We start from the raw sequence: 25460 nt of genomic DNA on the forward strand, positions 1-25460 counted from the left end.
CGCTATGAATGTGGCGCTTTCTTCTTTAGCTAAAACTTTTGAGACTCTCGACTCCAAATTAAATTCCAATCTATACTTAATAAAATACAAACCTTCTGAAATAGAGAAAATAAATCTAGCATCCCCCAATCTGATCGCCACAGTAGGCAATAATGTAGAGAGAGCCGATGTCCAACCTAGAAAAGTAAACACAAGACGAAAAAGCAAAGCAATCCCAAAAGGCGATGGCTTACTGTCTTTTGAGCAAGTCATTCGTCCCATTGTGGCTACTAATTTAGATACCAATGGGCTCTTGAACACTGAATCTTCAGTGCAAGAATCGACTGACTTGCTCAACGAGCGCTTAATAGCACCCAATAAATTCCCCTTTAGCATCTTCACAGTGCGCAATAAGAATAAAACAAAAAACAAAAAAATATGTAGACCGCTGAATCAAGAAAAAAATGAAAAAATACAAAACCACCACAATTGGCCTCCAACTCCTCAACCAAGCATTTTTTTTAAAGCGATTACGCTCCCCAAAAATGCACCCTGCAGAGCATCTGCTGCAATTGTGAAGAAGTATTCCAAAATATTGCAAACTAAAATAGACAGTAGCAGCAACTATAAAGAGTCTTCTCCAGCATATGCTCCCTTAGATGAGCTAATTTCAGCAGTGTCTGAATATCAGTAGAAGGCAAACGAATTTACACTTGTAAAATAATTTTGGCCGTGGAGGCCAACTTGTGTAATAAAATAGCTGTTAATCCAGCTGAACTGGAACATCGAAGTTTAGAAGTCAGGGCTCGCTGAAATTAGCAAAGCTGTGGATCGGTACATGTCATCACATCAAGTTCAGCCTTCACCCTGAGTCCAAAACAATACAAAATCATGGCAATCTAGACTCCAATTTAACTAAAAATAAATCTGATCAATTAGCCAGTGTGCATTCCACACTGAGAGTGATAACTAACAATATAAGTATCTTGAAGCCTGCTCTACAGTGTATCCCAGAAGAACCTAATGTGGCTCTGCCTCTTGTATTAGTTTCCTTAAATATAGAAGAGAGGCGAGATGAAATTAGGAACCTTCCTTCTATAACCCTGAATTCAAGACAAATACATCAAAATGTGCACATGAGTCTCAATTCCCAAAACATCAAAACCCCATGCAGAATGTTCAATATCTCAAACAAAGAAAATCGTTTGAATCGAATGAGCTGTCAGCAGATCAAGCTGCTCACAAGAATAGCACACAATAAATCCATTGAGTCAAACTACAATCTAATAAAAGTTATCATCTGATTATAAGATGTCGTCATGCGCCTTTCATGAGCTATGATGTGAATAGATCAAGTGTGCTAGCAATATTTGCAGACATACCTATGTTAGAAGAATTGAGTTCTGTGGACATTGAGCAAATAGAATTTCTAAATGAGAATAACCTCTCAGCTTGTAGGCTGTGGCTTCGCTCGAGAGTGATTCTTAATGCAATCTGGACTGCCAGATTAGAGATATTAGCGCTGGGTTTTGAGATCCTGCAGGTCGTCCAAGAAAAGCCAAGTGCAACAAAGGGTGCCATCTGCTTGATGATGCTTCATTTAGCATCAACAAGGAATTTTAACACTCAAGCACTTGTTGGTTTCAATAAACAACAAGTACTCATGTCGGACGAAAATACTCCAAAAACATGTCTTTGCTGTAATGGGAAACCATAACTAGTGACCTATAAGAAAGTCCTTGACTTTAGCTAGCTGGAACACAAGAGGCTTCACACATCTCTTAGGCAACTCTGAAAATCAGTTAGAAATGTATGACATAGTTACTCTGCAAGAGACATGGCTGACAGAAACCTGTGCATGGAAATAATCATAAGATCATACTACATGCGGCCAAACGGGCACCCAATGAAAGACCTACATCAGGCCTCCTTGTTGCCACAAAAATCAACTCTGGCTTAATAATCGAGCTATGGGCCACAGCAAATGTATTTACACAACTAGTCAGGATAAAGTGTCAATCTAAAATCATTGCGTTAATTAACATATATTGGAACCCGATAGGCATATCCAATAAACAATTTTTCAGTGACCTTGAGATGGTATTTTAATTAATAAGATTGGCCCCAACTATATCACATACGATTTTAGTTGGTGATTTAAATATCCATTATTTCCCTAATAAAGCAGATCAACAAGACATTAGACAAGAACTATGGCATCATTTTATTCATGAAAGAATTATGATCATGACAAATGGTGCACTGCCGGTGGATATCCATCCCAAAGTACTTGGAAGAGAGTTTCACAAAAGCTATAATCGACTATATCTTTGACCAAAATCTTTTTGCCCAAGTGGAAAACTTACAAACCAAACAGATTGAAAGTGACCACGATATGTTAACCCTGAAATGGTCTTGGCCATCATCATCCTCTGGTACACATAGCCAAAACAAACATACTGGAACATTTATACTCAACAATGGTCAAAATAGGTTTTGTTGGTCAGAGGATTTGTTAGGATGTTTGTACAACTCACTGAAATAAATGTACATCACGTGCCATAATCATGCTAAGCATAAAGAAGTTCATTATTGTGACGTCTTACAGCTTTATAAAATAATCTCTAAAAGAGGTGAGAAAAAAATCTCTAAAAATACTCAAACTTATGATCCTGTGATAAAGGAAAGAAAATCAAAATTTCGGCAGGAAAACAAAATGGCACTTAGGTTGCCTGAGAATAAATGCTTTAAGATCCATAAAGACTAAATATAAAAATTGGTTATATGCACGTAAAGCAACTATGTACAAAAGGGATAGCTAAGCTATGTTGAACTCCATCTCTAACAAAAGTACTTCTTTAACTTGGTCCTTGCTAAACAGGGCTAATTTTATATCGCAATCAGGAGTTCAAATAAACGGTGTCAACGAACAGCAATGGGTATCATATTTTTCAGATCTATATGCCCCATTAAACCTTATACCAGAAGAAACCATTGCTCTTACGCATAAGCCCTTTCATTTGCAAATATCCATAGAAGACATTTTGTGTTTTATAAACAAATCTAGTCGATCTAGAGCGCCTGGGCCCGATGGACTGATTAATGCCATGTTCAAACAGCAACCTCAGGCTTGGCCTGCAATTTTAAACAATATATTTGCACACAATATTTGCACAAACCAAATTCCATCTTCCTGGCGGCATTCAGTGATTATACTGGTGTTCAAGAAGGACGCCTGTCAAATACCATCAAACTACAGACAGATCGCCCTTCTTGATGCTCGAGGTAAGATTTTTGCCCAATTTGTTTTCAGAGACCTGAATGAGTGGACACTTAACCCCAATAATCGTGATTCCTTCCAGACAGGTTTTGTGGCAGGTCTAGGCTCCGTTATAAACCTCACAACAATAAATGCCATAAAAACCCATTGCTATAACCAAAAGCAAGCTTTATATCTAGCTTTCGTTGATTTTCTAACTGCGTTTGATTCTATAGATAGACAACTACGCATCAGCAAGCTACAAAAAGCTCAGTATCCACCCTCCATTATCACCATAATTGACTTGCTACATTCATCTACCACTATGCAAGTACGGCTGACACTAGAGGGTCTCCTAACAGCCCTGTTTCCAACCCATAAAGGCCTCAAGCAGGGGTGCATCTTGGCGTCCATCCTCTTCAACTTTTTCATCCTGGATATGAAGGATGGATTTATTGCTATTACATCAGATGCCCCAAAGCCAGGATCCCAACCAATCCAGTGGTTATTATATGCCGATGACCTGGTGTTAATTTCAAAAACACCAAAAGGGCTTCAGAAGTTACTCAATGGGTTGGGCTCCTATGTGGACAAAAATCATTTAAACATTAATTTGGAAAAAACTAAAATAATGCAGTGTGTCAAGGGTTTCTCCCGAAAGCAGTATTCACCAGAATGGAGACTCCAAGAAACCACATTATTTGAAGTGCATCAGTACACTTATCTGGGTGTTAATCTCAATGACCAGCAAAATGACAAGCTATATTTGATTGGGTTAGAAACCAAGCTACTTACGGTTACATCACAGGCTAAGACAATTTTATATAAATATGACAAATTCACCTGTATCTCTGTAGTAGTGTATTATAATTAGAAAGCTGTACCTATTTTATTGTGTGGAGCAGAAACTAAACAAATTCAGCAACAGCCAGTTTGGTACCGAATTGAGGGAAAATTCTGGAAGAGGGTATTAAATCTCCCGCAATGTGTGCTGGTTGCCTTGGTACGATATGAAATTGGTGCAATCTCCTTGAATGCTGTATACGCTTGGAAATTATGTTCCTTGTTACAAAAATGTTGCCAAGCCATACCATGGAACAACCTGCTAAGCATATTAGCATCCTACTTGTTGAATTCTATCCATGCTTTCCCGTGTAAATGGAGGGATACTACTATGGATATTCTATCTAAAGCTGACATATCATTGGAGTTATTGTTATTTAATCCTACTCGTGCTAAGTTGTATTAAGCTGATTGGATCAACACTCAATTGAGATGCTCTTCATACATTGATTTTAAATCAAATCCCTTTGGCCATAAGAAATGTTGATCAATGACTAGTTATCTAACTAAATGTCCTTAAACTCATTTTAGGAATTTGTACCTACGATTCAGATTCAACCTATGGCACACCAAAGACATTTTATATCGGCGAGGGGTCATTAACAAGCAGGAGAATATTTTATGATTCTGCAAAAAACATAATCAGATAGAAACATTATAACATCTAATTGCTGAATGTACTAGTCTTTCTCAACAACGTAACTTTCACTTGAAACAACTTTTTAAAGATTTTCAAATTATGCCCCCTTCAACCATATGGAACTACATATTGTGTACCAATTTAATGGCAGTGAGAATAGCAACTGTACAATTTTTGGAAGCCCTTGGTTTAGATAAAAACAGAAATGTTGTTGTGCATTTAGAATAATTTAGCTACCAATTGTGGTGTGTTCCATGGTTACAGGGTGACAATCAGAAGTTTGAAGAATGTTTTTGGATTTTATATATTTAGAGTGAGATTACAGGTTTGGTTTAATTTTAACAAACAAATCTAACCAAGAGTCTATATAAGCTGTCTAGAAATGTACCTACAGTCTAGGATACAGAACTAGAGATTATTGACAACTAATACAGTGCATATCTAAACCTAAAAACCGAAACAATCTCACTAGAAGGTCTATAAGCGCTTATTTGCACATAGCGCTTAGTGAGTTTTCAGTCGGCTTGCTTTCATGTTTTATAAGGACTGTGCTACTTCATACCCGGTCTGAGGGGAACATTTTAATGTGATTTTATTTTTATAGGATTTTTAAAGGTTTTTTAATGTATGTTTTATATTGTTATTCTGTATCTTGAATGAATTGTACTGTTTGAATTTTAATATGGATATTGTATGTATTGTAAACATTGTTATTGTTTGATCTGAATCTTAACTATCAAATTGTATGGTGAAATAAATTGAAAGTTTTGACTAATAAGCAACCAAATCAATAATTTAAGTTTAAAAAAAATAAATGGCCAAGTATCAGCCCCTACTAATATTCAGAGGGGAACGAAGCAGGGTTGCCCCCTCTTGCCATTGTTGTATGAGATCCATTTGGAACCCTTGCTGGAGGCTGTCAGAGCAAACACTGCAATAGAAGAGATCTCGTTTGGAGGTTGAGCGCATAAGATTGCCGCCTATGCAGATTATATGTTGTTAACAGTACAATCCCCAGAGATATCCGTGAAGGCAATGGGAGGGGAATTGCAGAGATTTGGTGCAGTCGTCTGCCCAAAAACAAACACTCTTAAATCGGTATTAAAGGATTAAATCTGACGACTTCCACAGCCACGGTAAGTGCAGTCAAGGAGGAACTTCCATATAGATGGGTTCAGGGGGCCATAACATATTTGGGGGTATATCTCACAAAAACAATAGACTTGTTATATGCCACCAATTTCCCACCTCTTCTAGAGAGCATAATGTCCAAATTGATGGATTGTGGCCCGTTCACTATCACATGTATGGGTAGAATTAATGTTTTAAAAATAGTGACCCTTCCACAACTATTATATTATTTTACTGCCCTTCCGATTCAGGACTCCCTTTGTTTTTTCGAAATCTTCAGAAATATACTGGAAGGTTTCTCTGGAATAAAAGAAAACATGACTGGTGAGACAGATGATGAGGATGCCTAGAAATAGAGAGGGAATAGGGGAACCAGACTTTACGGTGTACTTCCTGGCCTCACAGGTGCGAGTGATCAGGGACTGGTTGAGGGAGGGTTGGAACAAGGTATGGAGGGACATGGACAGGGCAGTGGTAGTGGGGAGCTTAGCGGAGGTGCTGTGGAAACCTAAAGCAGATAGATCCAAATACATGATTTGTAGTCGGATAATAGAGGTGGTGTGAGAGTCCTGGGATGGCTTAGTAAAGAGGGCACAAATTACTACCTTCCCGTCCCCTTTTACTCCTATTTTTGGAAATGTGCTGTTCTCTCCAGGGGAAAGGGGCAAGGGATTTTGCAAGTGGCAGGAAGGGGGTTGCCAGAACATTTGAGATATGTCTGAGGGTCCTGAGATAAAAACCTTTAACCAATGTAAGGAGGACTTTGGCCTTGATGAGCGGGAAAGGTTTAGATATAACCAAATAAGACATTGGGTGATGCAGGTCCAATGATGGAATGGGTGACCTGAGCCCTGTCTTCATTCAAAAGATAAATAGCAACAGAACCAGGGAATGATCACCTGGTGGGTGCAATTTATACATTGGCAAAGCAAGGGGAGGTGCACGGACGAGAAGGTATATGCAGAGCTGGGAAACTTCAGTAGGTCAGCCAATAGAGGAGGAGGAATGGGAGGAACTGTGGGGTTATATACCTACGTTTACAAGGTCCCTCCAAACACAAGAAATCTGAGTGAAACTAATGATTCAATGGCACCTAACTCCAGTCAGGATAAATAATATCTATGGTTCAGCTTCTAGGATGTATTGGAGAGAGTGTGCAAGGAGGGATCTTGGAGTCATATTTGGTGGGAATGCCTGTGGATTCAGGGCTACTGGGGAGCCATCTTGGAAGTGATAGAGGCAGCGTTGGGGATAAGGTCTAGTGGTAACAAAGGCCTTGCGCTTCTGGGATTGGGGCCCGGCCTGAGTGTAACCCTCACCAAAGCGGAGCGCAAAGTTTATGTGATATTAATGATGACCAGAGCACTCAGTCTATCAAAAAAGTGAAAGTCGAAAGACCCTTGATTAGAACGTGAATGGGTGGGCAAAGTTGATAATTTTGTGGCCCTAGAGCGGGCGTCCGACTCGTTACAAGGAGAACAGCAGGGTTTTTCGGCAGACTGGGCATTGGTATTGGATTACCTTCAGAAAGGGGCAAGAAGAGCTTGATGCCTGAGACAAATTAGACTTTAGGGACTAATATAACGGGCACTAATTATGGCATCAGGACACTCAACAAAAAAGACACTGGGGAAGAAATCTCTCGATCAACTTGAGGGGCTCGGGTAGGGGTTGGCATATATTGCAAACTGGTAATATACTGAATGAGTAAACTATAGGCTCATGCTCAGATGAGGGGGGGGGGATTATAGGGGTTTGTTTATTTTCTTGTTTGAAGAAAATGTTAATAGAAATTTACATGGAAAAAAAAGAATTTGATGTACAATCCAACCATGATGTCTGTCTAAAAGGGCCTGAAAGACTCCTCACTTTAGTATTCCCTTCAGCAATGTTGTGCATCACCAGTTTGACAGGCCCATGCCTCCCCATATCACTGTCATGTGTTGCATAATAAAGCAACTGGCAGCAACCGGCCCCCAAGCTCTGTCTCCCAAACAAACACCCCAAGGATTAGGTAGAGGACATTGCCACACTCTGTCTTCACTCTAACCTTCTCCCTGAATTCCTGAGCAACTTTATCCTTTATTGGCCAGGTAACCTGTCCCTGGGGGACTGAATTAGTCTGATGATCCTTTGCCACGATCTTATCATCAGTGAGGCTTTGCAATTCAGGGTGGGGGGTGGGATATAATGGCTGTGACCATGTTGGATTCAGCCTTTGCGCTTGGAGTGTTTATTTGGTGAGCAGCCCTTTTTTCCATGCCGTGATTGCTGCTTCTCTGACAGGTTTTAGAAGTGAATGCTAAAGAAGTTTGGGTTGCTTGCGTTTTCTTCCTGCCCCGTTTTTCTATGAATTTAGTTTGTAATTCACCAGGTGCTTTTGAGTACTGTATACATGTTTTGCATGTTCAGGCCCTACTGCTTAAGTGGGGGAGGGTTGGGGGAGTGTTTCTCCAATGTGGGTTCCTGTTTTAGTAAGTGTAGTTAGTGTTAGTGTGTAATAGGATGGCCAGGGTTTATTTCTATTCACGTATGGTTGTTGCTTTGTGCACCTTGTATTTTATCTCTGAAAAACACAGAGATGGTTCCTTTGACTTCAATGGAGTTTGACCCTGCTGGATGAGGGCATTCGTAGGAGTGAATGATCTCAACATTTGTGCAAGAAGATCACTCGCCTATGGTGGTAAATCATTGTTGGTTGTGACATTTCTTTAGTTTGACAGACTTTGTGTTCTAAAAGCGTTATTCAGAGATTTAGCTGGACTCTGGAGGGTTAATTCCCTAATCATTAGCATCAATGGAATAGAACAAATGTATACTTATTTTTAGTTTTGGCTATTAGGTGGTGCTGAAAGCGTTAACTTTAAGACTAAACTATTGTCATTTTATATAATAGCCTTAACATAAAAGCTTCAAATAAGGTTCGTAATGCATTTCAATGCAGATGGCATTCGAGGAGGAATATACACAGTTGTTCGGTTATTGAATCCCTCCCATTCCCTGCCCCTAGCCATGCTAATCCCTATGGCTAATTCCATCCATTCCTGCCCATCTCGGAACTCTTTAGAGTTCTAAGCTCTTCCATGGAGGCAGCCATCTTGGATGACTGTCTCTAAGGAAGCTCTCTGGAAACAACCCAAAACTAGCGGCCATCTTTGAACGGGAAAGATACCATGCATCTTCCAAATAAAATGATGGATTGAATCATAAGAGTATAATCTTTTTTTGCGGTTCTGTTCCATTATTACTACGTGAAGATGACTTACACTGAACACCCTAGAACTAATTGAGCAGCATGCACAATCACGATGCAATGTTACACTCACGTTGCTGTTACATGATCACTACATGATCAAAACAGAGAGCCAAGGCCGGAAATCAATGCAGAGATGGGGATGTGCGTCCGCTTCTTGACGCCAGTGCCAAATGCCTGACTTAAAGTAGTGCAGCAGAGCCAAGGACAGGCTGTGCAGCTCACCATCAAATGTTCACCAGTTCCTCCAAGCACTGGGACTGGACACACATTCAAAGTGATATGCTTCCTCTCCTATCTGCCGCTTTCAATGAACTCAGGTACGGCATTGTGTTTGCTAATTCGATTGGACAATGTTTAGGAGCCACACCCCCTTACGTTGTGCCCTATGTGCCATGATATGATTGGCTGCACGCCGTTCCTCCTTTTCTTCTGCATCCTTGAGACTAGAAGCCGCCAAGATGGTGTGTGTGCAGTCAAATTATCCATTTACCATCCGTTACTTAGCAGATCCATCCTCTACGAATGGTAGGCTCAGCATAATAGTGCTCCTAACAGCTGTGGTCCATAACCCACAAATTATTATTTTGCAGACTCTAATGGAAGACTGCTAAAATCTGACTAAGCAACACTTGCTCCCTTTCTCCCATATTCTGTATTGAGTGGCTTGTTGAAAAATGTTCTGCACGTATATTTTAAAGCACAATGTTGTGCGCCCCAACAAGCGTGTTTGTGTTGCAGTATTCTGTGCGGAAGTCCCGGTCACACTCAGAATCGCAAAAAAACTGGGCCAGGGGAGGTAGTCGGGAGGGAAGGCTTGTAAGGCTTAGGCGCTTGTTGAATTGGATGAGTTATGATTTAGGAGAGGGGAGCATTGGGTAATAGTTTGAAGGATGAGGGGGCAGGCATGAATTGAAAAATGATTGCCTGTGTTGTAGGACTTTGGTGGGGTTCGCCATTAAAATTACATCCCAAAACCTTTCCTAATGGTGGCCCGATGGGCAGATGTTAAGCTCTGGCACGCCATATGTTTTTCAGAAAATATATTCACTTTATTGCACAACGTCCCAAAACAAGATGCACTTTTTGCAAAATAAAAAGGTGTTTTCCTCCTGGCATGGTATTCTCATGTTTTCACTGCTGTTGTTCAAACACAGGCAAATTTAATTTTCTCTGTGCTGTACTTACCTTTTTTGGCTATCCCCTTTTTTTTCTCTTCTCACCCACACTACCCTTTATATCCCTCCTCATCCTCAACCACCATGGAAGCAGTCTTGCCATGTTGGAAGGAAAAACAAGCTTAATGTCCCCTCAAAACAAGCAAAAAACCATCCATACAGTGGTTGAAATTGCGGCAAGCTATTTAGCTGCCGCTTTTAGTTTTTTCCCTGCTCCCCCTGCCATCCCCAAAACAGCAGCACTGCCCCTCTCCCCAACATCACCTTGTTCGCTTTCCCAGCCCCTCTCCTATTAAAAAATGACTGACTCTGCCCCTTTAACCCCACCCCGTATGTGCCGCCATCCCCCTTGGCCTCCACCTCTGGTCCAGCCACCATGGGACTCTGGCTTGGCCCGCATTCGCCTTCTAGAGCCAGACCCAAAGGCTTGGTTCTGGCTCGGCCCTGGCTCGGCCCTACCCCAGTGTTCCCTGCCTTTGCCCACTCTACTTAGTGGCAACATAAGAGGGGACGTTACAAGAAATTGCAATTAGTAAGTGGAAAAACAAATATCTTTGGTGTGAAATACATGTATGGTCATTGCTATGTAATTAATATTTACTTGTGACAATGAACTTAAATAAGGAACTTACATTGAAGACTTACTTGCAGACTTGCTAACTGTCTACTGCAAACCACAAAACTATTGAAAAACCACGCACTGCCATAGTGCTATTAAATGGACGCTGAATTGTAGCAGGTGCAAAGCCCAAACTGTTGGCTTTGTCATTGCTTGTTGTAATACGTTACTAAAGCATGTTTAAGTATCCTCAAGCCTCCCTTGTGGAAAGATGTTCTCATAAATTGTCTTTTATGTGATTTGTGTATACAGTACATCGTCCTCAACAGTACTGGTAAGTATGTTTCATCAGAGTTTTTAATTAATTTTCTTAAAAACAGGCTAGAAGGCAAAACATATTAAAATCATTGCATTTCTGAAAGACTTTTCTAAAGCATTTCCCAATTCATCATTTCAAGGCTGTGCTTTGACATATAATTTTATGTATACAATAGCCGTCTTTATTTAATCGTAATTTAATCTTTTTTGCAGCCATTGGAAATTGAAGTGGAGTCACAAGTACAGCTGTATGGTCACACATCCGAGATAACCAGCTTAATTATATGTAAACCGTACAGTATATTGATAAGTGTAAGCAAAGATGAAACCTGCATTTTATGGGATTTAAACAGGTACTATTGGCCCACAAAAATGTATAAAACATGAGCTTCTTTTGTGCTACATATGTAAACATGTGTATTTGTGTCTATATATTTGTCCAGTATGTATACTGTGTGTTTTAAGTATCCAAGAGAGACATGTTTGAATTTCCATACCTCAACCAAACAAATGAATCTGTTCAATGTCAAGATGTCCAAATAAAAGATCTGTAATCCTATTTTTGACCTCACACTCTAAATAAACTCTGGATAAGTGTGTTGATTCTAGGATTTCTAAAGTCTTCAAGTTCAACATAGAAGTTCCAATCCAACAAAAAGGTTTCCAGTAAACAATGTTCACAGTTCCAGGGACCAGCTTTCTTCTCCAGATTTCTTGTATCAAGTTTCACCAACTCAAAAGAATAATCAGATTCCAAGAGAATTACTCTCTCCCCTTGGTGTATTTACTTCTCTTGGGGTGTCAGCTCTCTTCCCCAAGCTTTCTCTTCCTCTTATACACGTTGCAAATCCCAAGGGTATGTCTCTTCCCAAGGACTCTTTCTCTCTGTACAATTTCATAATAGGTTATTAACTCAAGGGTATCGTCTTCCTTACTGTTCTTTGCTATAGGTATTTGTTCTTCACCTGGCATACTCTCCCCTAGTCCTTGCCACATACTTAACTTCACCTGATATACTTGTTTGCCAGGAACTAACCATATGAATCACTCTTTATTTCAACTTGGGGTTTATAACCCATGGTTACCTTTCTTTGCTAAAAGTCTCACTTCTTTAATAATGCTGCTGTTTACCTCGCAATGTGTTCTCAAGAAGTGATTTACTTTATTTTGCCACACGGTTTCCCACTTATTCCTTTCAGGTTCACTGGTTAAGGTTCTTTGCTATAGCTATTTGGTCATCACCTGGGATACTCTCCCCTCAGGCCTTGTCACACTATCCCTCCATCCACCGCAGAGCGTCGTCAGTATTCTGTGTGAACACCGCGCCTCTCCTTGAGCGCTGTATTCTGTGTCCCTCCGCCTGTCAGATCATAGCATGTAGGGTGGCGGTCAGGGTACTTCGCCCATCCCTCTCCGTCAACTCGATGCACCTTCTGCCTCCGGCACCTGTCTCAGCGCAGCACCTCACCTCAGGCCGCCCTGCACGCCACAGCTGTCCGGCCTGGAACCCGGTTCTCCTCCTGTCACGGCTCATGCCAGCAACACAGCAGCACATCCCCTCCTCACTCCAGCTGCTCCCAATTGATCGAACACATGCGCTGGGACTCCCCCATACCTTGCTGTGTACGGCTTCCAGTTCTTCGTTCTGTTATGTGCCGCAGGTGCCGTGGCGTCTCTACTCAGCTGTCATGCCACGGCGGTTGCCATCTTGGCAGTCGGGAGTGTTGTTTCCGTGCCCACAAGCTCTGCAGGAAGGCTGCACTTCGCCTCTAAGTTTCTCCCATGGACAGCACAATGATTCCTCTTGTGCGATCTGCGCCAAATTTTCTGCTGCACTAATGGTTTTAATTAAGGATCATTGGCGGATCTAGCAGGAGCCTCCTGAATTCACGTCTTTACAGCATGGCAGATAGCCATGCCGCCCCTCCCCCCCAACTATACACACATACTTAACTTCACCTGGTTTACTCTCCTCCCAGCACAAGTCACTCTGTCTTTCAATGTGGGGTTTAATAACCCATGGATAACTTTCTTTACTAAAAGTCTTACTTATTTAATAACTGTGCTGTATCCCTTGTGCGTGTTCTAAAGAAGTGATTTACTTTAATTGGCCACCCAGTAACCCACTTATTCCTTTTAGGTCGACTAGTTGCTTCTGCGGAGTGAAATTTACTCACCGGCAACCCGGTATCCCTTTTTCCATCCCAGGGCTTAACGGTTGTCTCGAGTGTTTCTCCGCTCTCCCCGGCCTCGAAGTACTGGTTTTGTATGCACCCTGTCAAACCCTGCACTCCCGTTGCGTCTGATTTCATGGTGTGCAGTTCCCGCTGCTCCCTCTCTCTCTTTCAGCAACAGACCACCTGCACCCTGGCTTCCCCCTTCCCTTCTCGGATTCATCTTAAGTTTGCTTGCCATGGCGTACATGCCTTCAGTATGGTACTTAGTGGTATTATGGGGTTCCAATGCAGTCCTGTGTCTGCCGCTCTCCTCTTGCCTGTTCATAATCAGCTGTAGCAGGGCTGTATTTGAACTTCCCGGCTTGCTTACTCATTTGTTGGTCGCCCGGTCTTCATAATCCTCATTACTCCGTTGTTCTTATGGAGTTGCTTTCTGACTGACTTGAACAACGTGCACATTAAGCCTTCTTGGAAGTGATTCTCATCACTACTCGCTGCTGCTTCTTCCTCGTCCTAGCTGTCAACATTTGTCCCCTAATGGGAATTTGGGGATTCATCACAGTAGATCTATTAGTAGGTGGGGAATGAGTTTAACAAATACCATTAAGGCATGGGGGACTGTGGAAACATCCCTGGAAGGGAATGGGGAGCATGTGGTGTTCTCCAACGATATCATCTGGTCTCCCCGAGAGTCACCTCCCCCCAAGTGGTCCTCCCGGGGTCAGGATCAGGTAGCAGCTGCCATCCTCTGGCCACATAGGGGGAGGCCATCTGAGGGAAAGGAGTGATGAAATCATCAGATTCATCACAGTGTGTATATACTATGTGTGTTTTTCATTTACTCTACATAAGTTAAGCTGGCAATTTAATGCAGCACAATCCCTGAAATTTAGCAGTTATTGGATGTTATTCCACCTTAACTATAAACTCCCTGTTGTGCAGTCCATAAACCCAATGATGACATTCTATATGATATCCCTTATGACATCATCAATATCATCATTGGAAAGTAGAGCACGCTAATATCATCACATCACATCACTTATGACCTCACCAGTAGCTACCAGACATGATGAAAAGTTCTAATACTCTATTTCATAACACTTTGGGCATGCTAACACAGATGGCATATATAACCTCTAATTTTGTTCATGCATAATTAACTGAATGTCAAAATATATTTCCAATAATAAGAATAACCTTAGATTAGAAAGTAGCTCATGCTTACGCAACTCTACAATTTCTTATCCACTAGATGAGTGGTCTGCAGCCTTTGGCGCTCCGTATGTTTTGAACTACAATGGCATCACCCCCAGACAGCAGAGTCAATAGTGAGAGAGCATAGGAATCCTAGTCCAAAGGTTTCAGACCCTTGCACTAGAAAGATTACAACTTTGGGCAGTACAATGCATGTTCTACGTTGTCCCGATGAGCGCGTGTGCTCAAAACATTTGGCATTATTTTCTAATGATTGACTTTTGCAGGCAACCTGCCATAACATTTTCCTATTGACATGGTTGGGGCCTACCTTTTGCCTTGTTATACTTTTGGCTGGTTTGTTGTGATATGAAAAAGAAAGGGATTTGGGAAACTGTTTCTTGTTATTTATGTTATTAACTTTTTCTAGATTGCTACATAGTCATAGTTCTACTTTTCAAAACGTCTTAGTTCTTCATGCTCTGAAAGACTATAGTGTTGTCTTATTAACATGTGACAGCATCCATAGTGATCACCTTTAAGCATATCCTCAAAGCTGTAATTACCACTTTGCCAATCTTACCTACTTGACTGAATGTCATGCAAAGGGTACCGATTTAAAGACAGTGATTAAGGTATTGGGGTATCTTTTTAATTGTAAATACACATTCAGTTCTGTCTGGCTCAGGTGTTTAAGAATGCTATGGTTGTAAATTGACAGTATTTTTCATGTAAACTCCACACAAACTTTGCCCTTGTCACCATATACTTTATTTTAGCTACAGCGAAAAACATTTTTCACTGTTCCAGCCCTCTTGCTTTCAGGTGAGATAGTTTGTTCAAAGGATGTCATTGATGAAGTAAAAAGTAATTTCATATGTGATGTCATAAGCAATGTCATGAGTGATGTAATTTTTCATGTCTTCAGTGTGCTTATGGGCTGCACATTGTGGGGCTTATAGTTAAAGTGGCAGCTTTGAACACCTGCTGAATTTCAGACTAGGACAAGGTAGGGCAAGGGAAACTGGGACAGGAAAGTGTAATATGGAACTGGGAAGAGGATCTGCGATGAGGAAGAGGGACTGTAAGGAAGAAGAGGAAATATGATGAGAAATTGGGGATTGATAAGAGAAAGAGTGAGTTTAACGTAAAAGAGGAATAGGGACTGTGAGGAGGTGAAGGAGGGATTGGGACAAGAAAGGCTCTATATATATATTACACGGCCCGCGGTAGTGGCCGTGTAGTTATGGTTAAGTTGCTAAACCCATAGGAAGACCACTTTTTTGGCGGCTTATAACTTCGCTCCACCTGGAGGAATCCTCACCAAACTTTGCCAAAAAAGTATATGGCTGGCTCTGAATTCTTTTGCCAAGTTTGGTGAGGTTTTGTGCGGGGGGCCCAAAGTTATAGGGGGGTCCCACATTTTTTTTCTCCATAGACTGAATGGTGAAAAACTTTGCACACGGCTACAGGCCGAACGGCTGGACTGATTTTCCCCAAATTTGCAGCAGGAGTGGGGGCTTGGGTCAGAAAGCGTGCTTTTGTGTGTTTGGTGGAAATCCGACCAGTAATTTCTTTTAAAAATACTGAAATGTATGTCCAAAAGAATTAGTGATATCTGGGTCCGCTCCGCAGACTCATTTCCCTGTTTGCTCCGCGGACCGAAGTCTCATTGGGCTGCGGTACGCCATGCTGTTGGCGAACAGTGGACGCGGCTGGTGGTTGGCTGGAGGAAAGCATGCTGTGCATCAAAGGTTTTGGGAAACGCTGGTGTATCGGAGGATAGGGTTGCGATGTGTGTGTGTGTCCTGGCCACTAGACAAGACCCACAGTTAATATCCCCTAAAGGGTCCAGTTGGACCCAGTCTTGGCGCCCGGCTCATTCAAAAGTGTGCTCTGCACACTTCTTTCCTTGGGCACGTGTTTTTCCATCTCTCAAGGAGCCTCCACGTGTATCTGGGAGGCCATGGCATGGCCATAGAAATACATAGAGCTGCACGTGCAGCATCATCCGGGAGTGCAGAGCAAAGGGGCATGGACAAGGCCAGGCTATTTAAGCCTGCCCCGCCCGCATGCCAGCGCTTCGCGTTAATCTGCTCAAGCAGCGTAACGCTCAGCACCGCCTGAGGAAGCATCTTACCTGTTTTCCACCCGAACCAGCAAAACCATTGCAGAAGCGCATCTTACCTGTTTCCCACCAGAACCAGCAAAACAATTGCTGAGGCGCATCTTACTTGTTTTCCAGCAGAGCCAGCAAAACCACCGCTGACAAGCTTCTTACCTGTTTCTCGCCTGGAGCGCAGTCTACATACGCCTGAAGTGCCTCTTACCTGCTGCAGCGACCCCGTCCAGCAGTTCATCGGCCAGCATCCACGCGGTCGCAGGCATCCATCAACCGCCGACAGGTCTCCCTACCGCTGCTCCGCTCCAAGCACATCCAGGCTATACCTGCAGAGGAAAAGAACAACAAAGGTTAGAAACCTCATTAAGACATTCTCTAAGGTTGTGCGCCATAACTCCATTGCGCTTACCGTGAGACACCAACTTACCATCTATTTGGGAACACTACGGGCTCGCCACCAGTATAGTGGCTCCTTCGGGCCATCATCATCTATTGGGGAGAAAGAGACATTATAAGAATACGAACATTAATCATGCAAAAGACATTACTGCGAATACGAACAATAATCATTACAAAGAACTCCTACCTTCAAAGTGGTTCGGTCGCAGCTGGTCTGGGCCGCCACATCCAGAAACCAGTGAAGCAACTAGGTCCTCTTGAAGCGCCCCTGTTGAAGAGAAGCAGGACGGAGAGCTCATCCTCATAATACATAAGGTGAGCTTATATGGGTAGACGTTTACTTGCCTCATTCTGGCACAAGGGGTTTGAGGGCCGTCAGGATAACACCACACCCTTTTCATTGCCTCTCGTGTTCTCGCAGGGGCAGTACCTGCATCCAGAGCAGTCTACTTGGCAGCAGCTGGGGGAGAGGACTGATCCAGGGGAGCCTAATCCAGGGAGGGCTCCAACCGTGCCCCTGCGTCCCTGCAGAGACCAGGTGAGCGTAACAGTGTGGCAAGGCTCTAACCTATTGTGTGCATGGCTGGGCCTCCTGTACGAAGCAGTGTGCTTACTAAAATTGGTCATATCTCTCTCCGCTGCAGCGCCCCATTTCCCTGTTCGCAGCGCGGTCATAACTTTGATTGAACTTCAGTGTGCAGTGACGGGATGTGTGAAAAGTGTTCCATGATGGCAGTGTGTTCTATCAGAGGACATTGCGGCAGGAAAAGGATCTGAAAAACATAGTGTACAGCATCTGGTGGTGGGAAGAAGGGATGGAAAGAGTGCGGGAGTGAGAAGAGCTTCACGTGATATATATAATTATACAAGAAGACAGAGGTCTTCCAGCGCTATCCGTGCATGCTCCACTAATACGCAGATACTTCAACAGGCAACTATCTTGTCTGGTCATTGTAGGCAGCCTGCGTTATGGCATGCAAGCTACAGCGGCAATGTCTTTCTGTCATGTGTGGTGGCAGGCACATTTGCAGAAGGGGAGTGCATTCCACGACACAAGAGGATTTAAACATAGCGTGTACTATGGTGTGAGGTAAGTCCATAGCCCCTTGGATGCATGGCTGCAGCCCTAGCACAGATAATTATGTGCACCGGTTGAAAAGGTATGTCCACTGGTTCAAAGTAGGTGCCACAATGTTGCTTATTGTGTACAATTTGGCTGCAGTGCATACAATGGTGGTTGCATGTGTGTGGTGATTGGTAGAACAACCTACATTTGTCGGTGTATGGGTGGAGAAGGTGCAGTGACCAGTCGTGCAGTGTGTCCAATGGGTGTATTAACGGAATAGTGTACCTATGGAAGAGGTCCTGGTGCAAATGTTTGTTCTATGTGCTTGCGTAGTGTCCATTTCGCAGATTAGTAAATGTTGCAGTGCAGTACGCACCATTGGTTCTATGCACGTACTAGAGTGGTGGGAGCAGGCTCAATGTTGTGAAGATTGTCTTGTATGGTTGGCATGCTTATAATGCTTTGTGATTGGAAGTGGGTAGTGGTGCCAAACACAGTGAGATGTTTATGCATTATGGTAAGTGGAACATGTGTTCTTTTGTCCCCCGTTATGGTGTGGCGGTTGGGTGGAAGTGCTAGTGCGTATGTTGCCTTTGTGATTCATGGCACATGCGTTCCTGGTCGCCTGCATGCTCTGTTATGTTGTGGTGAGTGTGGACTAGGCCTAGACTGTTGGGTGCATGGCCTAGGCCTTCATCATAGCCTCCACAATAAAATGCAGTGATGCAATTGTTAATGTGCATGCATTTGGAGTTGGTGAGTAGCACACAATGGTTGCGGAGGACTTTGTGCACTTTGTGGAACAGCACAAGTGAGCGCCTATGCTTCTATTACCAGATGGTGCACATAATTGCCCATGTTGCACAATAGGGAGCCCAATGTCACTGTGTGCATTTGCTATGGTTTGGCCCTTATAAGACCCTTGCTTGAGGAAGTCTTTTACCACATTGCGCCATGTAAGGAAGTGATCAGCATCTGAAAGTTGCAATATGGACAATGTACACAGCCACTCACATACCGTTCAGCACAGGCAACACAACGTCATTGAGCCATGTATGTAAAGATGTGACCAGGGTGAAAGTTGGCAGGCCCATTTGCAGATGGGGCCTGCATTACACATGACATGAGAAGTAAAGCATGGGTTGTACTAGGGTGTGCTTTGTGCGGTGAGGCCACAGCGGCCAGTGATGGTAGAGCAATGGCAGAAGGGGAGTACTATGGAGACCAAATGAAACTTGCAACGTACACTGGAAGTGCTAGTGCGTATGTTGCCTTTGTGATTTCTGGTACATGTGTACCTGGTCGCCTGTATGGCTCTGTTATGTTGCAGTGAGAGTGGCCTACGGCTAGACTATTGGTTGCATGGCCAATTGCCTAGGCCTAGGCCAAATGCCTCGGCCTTCATCATAGCCTCCACAATATAATGCAGCAATGCAGTTGTTACTGTGCATGCATTTGGAGTTCGTGAGTAGCACACAATGGTTGCAGAGGACATTGTGCACTTGGTGGAACAGCAGAAGTAAGCTGCTATGCGTACATTACCATGCGGTGTACATCATTGCCCCTGTTGCACAATAGAGAGCCACATGTCACCATGTGCATTTGCTATGGGTAAGCCCTTATAAGACCCTTCCTTGAGGAAGTGTTTTACCATATTGCCCCATGAAAGGAAGTCATCAGCATTAGAAAGTTGCAATATGGACAATGTACACAGCCACTCGCATACCGTTCTGCACAGGCAACGCAATGTAATTGAGCCATGTATGTAAAGAAGTGGCCAGGGTGAAAGTTGGCAGGCCCATTTGCAGATGGGGCCTGCATTACACATAACATGAGAAGTTAAACGTAGGTTGTACTAAGGTGTGCAGTGTGTACTGGGTCTCAGTGATGGTAGAGCAATGGCATAAGGGGAGAACAATGAAGAACATATGAAACTTGCAACGTACACTGCAGTGCGGTGCGGTGTGTTGTGTGTGCCAAAATGTTGCTTTTATGGTTGTGGGGATTGGTTGCAATTCTTACACTGTGTAGTATATGCCTGGACCTGATGGAGCGACGACTTCTCCAGTGTCTCCTGTGGGTGGAGTGGTGAAGTACAGGATGCTTAGAAGTGGCTAGGGGTAACCTGCATGTACCTGGCCACTTGTTCACCTGCATAACTCTGTTATGTTGAGCTGGGTGTGGCCAAGGGCTACACTGTTGGGTGTATGGCAAAAGCCCATAGCCCGTAGGTCAGTGACCAAAGAGGCTAGGCCTGCTCCATAGGACGCCACCATAACGCAGACGTGCACTTTTAAGTATGCATGTGTTAGGGAGAATTCTCCTTCTATGGCTAATTTCCCTCACCTAGTGATTCCCCCTGCAGCTTTGCTGGATTTCTGGAGTTTATTTTTTCCACTTGGTAAGAGTGTGCACCTTTTCCCACTCTTACCTGTGTTTTGCCATGTGTATTTCTACTGTTTGTGTGATCCTGGGCTCTGGAGCACATCACTCCACGAGCCCCCTTTGTTTGTGGGTGTTACACAGCACCTTCAGTGCAGTAACACAGGGTTGTCTTTGAGACTTCCCTCTGAGTCCATTTTTCTAGGGTTGACTACTGTCCCCCAGAAAAAGGTAAAGTTGCCATTAACTTTATATAGTCACTTTAAACTACAGACCCAGTACACCCCATCTTACATGGAGTACTGGCAAGGGTTAATTCGTACCCCTTTTTGTCTGTGCCTCTCTGAGCTTTGTTTTGCTCTTAACATTTAGTCTTGGCTGGAGGCAGTGGTATCTACCCTACTTTTCCTACTGCGATTATACTATATAAATGTGGTATTGTTTTAGGCTATTTTAGTAGCCTCGAACATAACCCTGCTTGACCAAATACACTTTCTTTTGGCTCGGGTCGGGGTTATTCGCCATTTCTTTTTGTTAAGGTCCTTGTGTTTTACTTTGCGCGGCAAACCAGGTTTGCCTTCTTTGTTCAACGTCTTTTGGCAGAAGCCCTCCTCTTGGCGCCTGGGTGTCTAGGTGGGCTGAATGTGAGGGAGGGGTGTAGTCACCCCCCTGCACAGGGTATCCTAGGAAACCCAAGTCGCACTTTGCCATGATTGGCTGAGGTGGTTGTCCGGGCCGGACAACCCCGCTGCTGCGTGATTGACAGCCAGGCTGTGTTAATGGGGGATTTTCACATAAAAGGCAGGACTCTTGGGCTGGAAGTCAGAGTCTCCACTGGAACTACAAGGAACCGAAGAGAAGCGGAGAAGATGGCTGCTGCAACTACCCCGTCCCGGTGAAGCCCTGCTGCAGTCCTGAGCTATCTACCCTTCAACGACCAGAGAAAATCCAGTCCAGGGTCTTCTTCCCTTGAGCCAGATGGGGTCAGCCAGCTCATCTTCCACAGCCAGAGGATCCTCTTCGTGGTCAAAATCGCTGAACACTGCTGTAGTGGTCTGGATAGCCATCTGAAGAGCCTCTCCTGTTTTTAAAGGAGCACACCTTTTATTTGCCGTCACTGCTGCTGGCCTCATCCCTGCATAGTGCAGACCCCTCCAGACGTCGTCCTTCTTGTCTCCACGACTGAAGAACCAGGAACCGTGGGTCTGCAGGAAACTACCAGGAACAACTGCTGTGGCACCAGCTTCTTCAAAGAATAAGGTACTGTGTCTTACTGCGAGGAACTAGGGTGGACCCTTTTTCTCCTCATCCAAGGCTTGCCCTTGTCTTCATTCCCTCTTATAACTTTTGCTTCCTCTGTTGACAATATCCAAGTACTCCTGGCTCCCTTGAATCTTGAACTGTCTGACGGTGTGATCCTCGACAACAGGAACCCGGTTCCACTTGACACTGGCCCCGGCCTATTGACTTTTATTTTCCTGTCTGCAAGTGTTCTCTGATTCTGTCTGCCTTGACAAAAGTATTGCCTATGATTTTTGCTCCCAACTCTCTCTGGTTAATTCAGGTGCTAAGTGTGTTTTTACCCCAGTAACATTTATTTCCGCGGATATGCGTATCTTTCATAAGTCCGAACTGTCATTACTGTCAAAAAGTGATCGCATATGTATTCGCGGTAACGTCTTTTGTTTCACAACACCGGTCCGTCCACACGTAGGGTACTTAACTTGAATTGTTCAGTGCCAAGAGAATTGGTTGTGTGTAGTGTATTTTTCGTGTGATTTTAACTAATAGAAGTGAAGTGTTTTACCAACAGATGGTTTAGAAATAAATGTACTTTTACTTTTCAACCAAAAACCTTGAGTCAGTGTCTGCTTGAGTCACAGTAATTGTGGTCCTTTGTGTAATTTCTACTGCTGCTCATTTGCTCTTGAGATGAGCCTGGCTGCTCCGCTACTGCTACCACTTTAACATAGTAGTACAGGCTTGTACCAAAGGTGAACTTGTATTACCACTTGTGGTCTTAATTGTGTGTAGTGGTCCTTAAGAGCACTGCACAGGATTCTGCCTAACAGCATGTCTCTGATGGTGGTGACATTGAAAACATTGTTGTGCAGGACCTTGTCGACATGGTTAAACAGCACAAGTGACCTGATATGCATCCGGTACCATATGCTACCGATTATGCCACCACCTTGGACATTAAAGAGCCACATGGCGCTATTTGCGGTTGCCATGAGTTGCCCTTTGCACCACCTACCATATGTTATGTTTGTGGATTGTTGTCCAGATCCGAGTCCACCTCCCCCTTCTCCTCACCTGTCTTCTCCGAGGTACTTATGCTAGGATCAGTATCAACCTTGCCTGGCTTCTCCTTAGTCCTTGGAATCTTGCCTTTCGGTGTTCTGGTCTTCTTTTCGTGAAGATAAGGTCTGGCCCCTCCGGAGGCCACCTTGACAGAAGAGTGGACCTATCCCCGGGGAACACCAGGGGGCCAGCCTCAGTTCTAGGGAAAAAGCCCAAAGGCGGAAAAAACCCTAGTCCAAAGATGGGTTCGGAAGGTGGGTCCCAGATGGTGCGGTTCAATTGTTGGCAGTTCCAAGAAGTCAGAGTTGATGATGTAGTCAATGTATTTGAAGGCAGGAATCCAAGAGACAAGAAACCAAGACACGGAGTAAAGGGTATCCGACCCTGTGAGTAGGGTAAGGAAGGGAAGGGATAGAACAGTAACGGAATACTGGAGTTAGAAGCAAAAGAGAAGGACTACTGTACCAAAACAGAGAGAAGGCAACTGAACTGTCTCAAGTAGTCTGGAGCAGCGCTAACCCATGAATCCGGCGAAATGGAAAGGAACAACTCGCCAGGAGGTATTACGCCGAAGGGGAAGAAAAAGGTAGAAAAAGTAACAAGGCTTAAGAAACGCGGAGGCGGCCAGCACAGCGCTTCCGTGAGAGTGAAAGAAAGAAATAACCAGTCAGAATGGCTGAAAGAACAGCAAGTCAAGTAAGAAAGTTCCTGTTTCCGGACGCGGAACACATTGCGCGAGCACCCTCGCGGTCGGAGAAACCAGGGTGAAGTAAGGAAGGTTGAAGTTTAAAGTACAGAAGAAATCGGGAAGCGGAAGGGTACCGCAGCAGTTGTAACAGCAGGACTCGTGAGCGCAGAGATGAACTGTAGCGAACACAGGATAATGAAAGGTAAAGAAATAGGGATGAGTGCAAGAACACGGGAGATTAGAGGACTAGGAGGTATACACAGGATGGTAATAATCCAAAGTAGGAGCGTTGAGAGCGTGAAACAACAGATACAACGCGCCGAAAAGTGGGCGGAGCCGGATATATATAGGCTAAGCGTCCAGTTGGGCGCCATATTGGGTGAGGACTAGACCGATCACCGTCTGAACCGCCATCGATACCACTGTTTCCAATCTTGGGTCCTGACAGTATACCCCTTTCCTCTCGGGGAACCCCCCGGCTTGCCCGGGTGAAGGCGACGGAACTTTCTCAAGAGCCTAGGGGCATGAACATGACTTACTGGTTCCCAAGACCTCTCTTCCACAGGATAGCCTTTCCAGTGAACCAGGTATTGGAGCCGACCTCTGTGGTATCTGGAGTCCACCAGGTATGATACTTCGTATTCTTCTGGAATGGAACGTACCTGGGCTCGACTCTTGCGGAAGGGTCTAAGGAACGGGTCTGCCTTGTACTCTTTGAGCAAAGAGACGTGAAACACTGGGTGAACCCTTTTGAGATAGTCCGGAAGTTTGAGTCGAAAAGCAACCGGGTTGACCTGTTGGAGAATGGAAAATGGTCCAAGATAACGGGGGGAGAATTTTCCAGCATGAACCCATCTAGGAAGAAATCTAGTAGATAACCAGACTAGTTGTCCTGGTTTCCATGTAGGGTTGGAAGCTCTGCTCCTATCTGCCCATCTCTTCTGAGATTGTTGACTGAGTTGGTGTGCTTTCTTGGCGAGATCATGAACCTCCTGAAGTTCCTGTATCACACCGTCCAGAGCTGGAATCTTAGTGGCTAGGGAGCCAAACCCTGGTAGGTGTCTGGGATGAAATCCATACGTACACAAAAAAGGGCTCATATGGATAGTGGTATGCAGGGTATTATTATAGGCGAACTCTGCTTGAGAAAGGAAACGATGCCATCTCTCTTGTTGGTTGCTGCAGAAACACCTTAAGTACTGTTCCAGGTTTGCATTTAACCTTTCAGTTTGTCCGTTGCTCTGAGGGTGGTATCCCGAAGAAAGGGCTCTGTTGATACCCAAGACCTGACAAAGCGAAGCCCAGAATTTGGACGTAAACTGAGGTCCCCGGTCAGATACAATGGTCTGGGGTAGACCGTGTAGACAGACTATATCCCGGAGGAAGATATCAGCTGTCTCAGAAGCAGAAGGAGTTTGTTTACAGGCTGAAAAATGGGCCAGTTTGCTAAATGAATCTATTGTGACCATAATCACCGTCATACCCTCCGAAGGGGGAAGATCGACGATGAAATCTGTAGAGATATGTTCCCATGGTCGTGACGGTAAAGTATGTTGTTGTAAGAGTCCGAGTGGTTTACCTGTTCGGTATTTGTTAGAGGCACAGATTGAACAGGAGGTAACATACTGATATACATCAGACTTTAATCTTGGCCACCAAAAGCCTCTTTGTAAGAGGTCATAGGTCTTTCTGATGCCTGGGTGACCCGACAAGGGGGTATCATGGCACCACGAAAGGACGAGCTTCTGGAGATCCTTGGTAGGAATGAACAGGGCGTGCCCATGATAGTACAGTCCATCCTTGCCCTGGATGACTGAGGCGGGTAGACTTGCACCGGACTGATAATGAGGTATCAGATCTCGGAAAAATGAGACAGTGGAAGCTACAACCTTGAGATTTGGGAAAAGGTAGTCATGTTCATTGTAGGTTCCTGAACCGTCTCCGATACTCCGTGATAAGGCATCT

The 25460-nt window shown here is 44.0% G+C and overlaps 1 protein-coding gene across 1 annotated transcript in view; it reads left to right on the plus strand.

Moving 5' to 3' along the window:
• Positions 1-25460, plus strand: part of LYST (lysosomal trafficking regulator) — a 3942656-nt gene that overhangs the window by 3518295 nt on the left and 398901 nt on the right. Inside the window, exon 49 of the mRNA XM_069606985.1 lies at positions 11374-11513. Within this exon, the coding sequence (XP_069463086.1) occupies positions 11374-11513 (140 nt within the window). The remainder of the gene's footprint in view (positions 1-11373; positions 11514-25460) is intronic.

The sequence above is a fragment of the Ambystoma mexicanum genome, chromosome 4p, assembly GCF_040938575.1.
Source record: "Ambystoma mexicanum isolate Mex_15411 chromosome 4p, UKY_AmexF1_1, whole genome shotgun sequence".
Lineage (NCBI taxonomy): Eukaryota > Metazoa > Chordata > Amphibia > Caudata > Ambystomatidae > Ambystoma > Ambystoma mexicanum.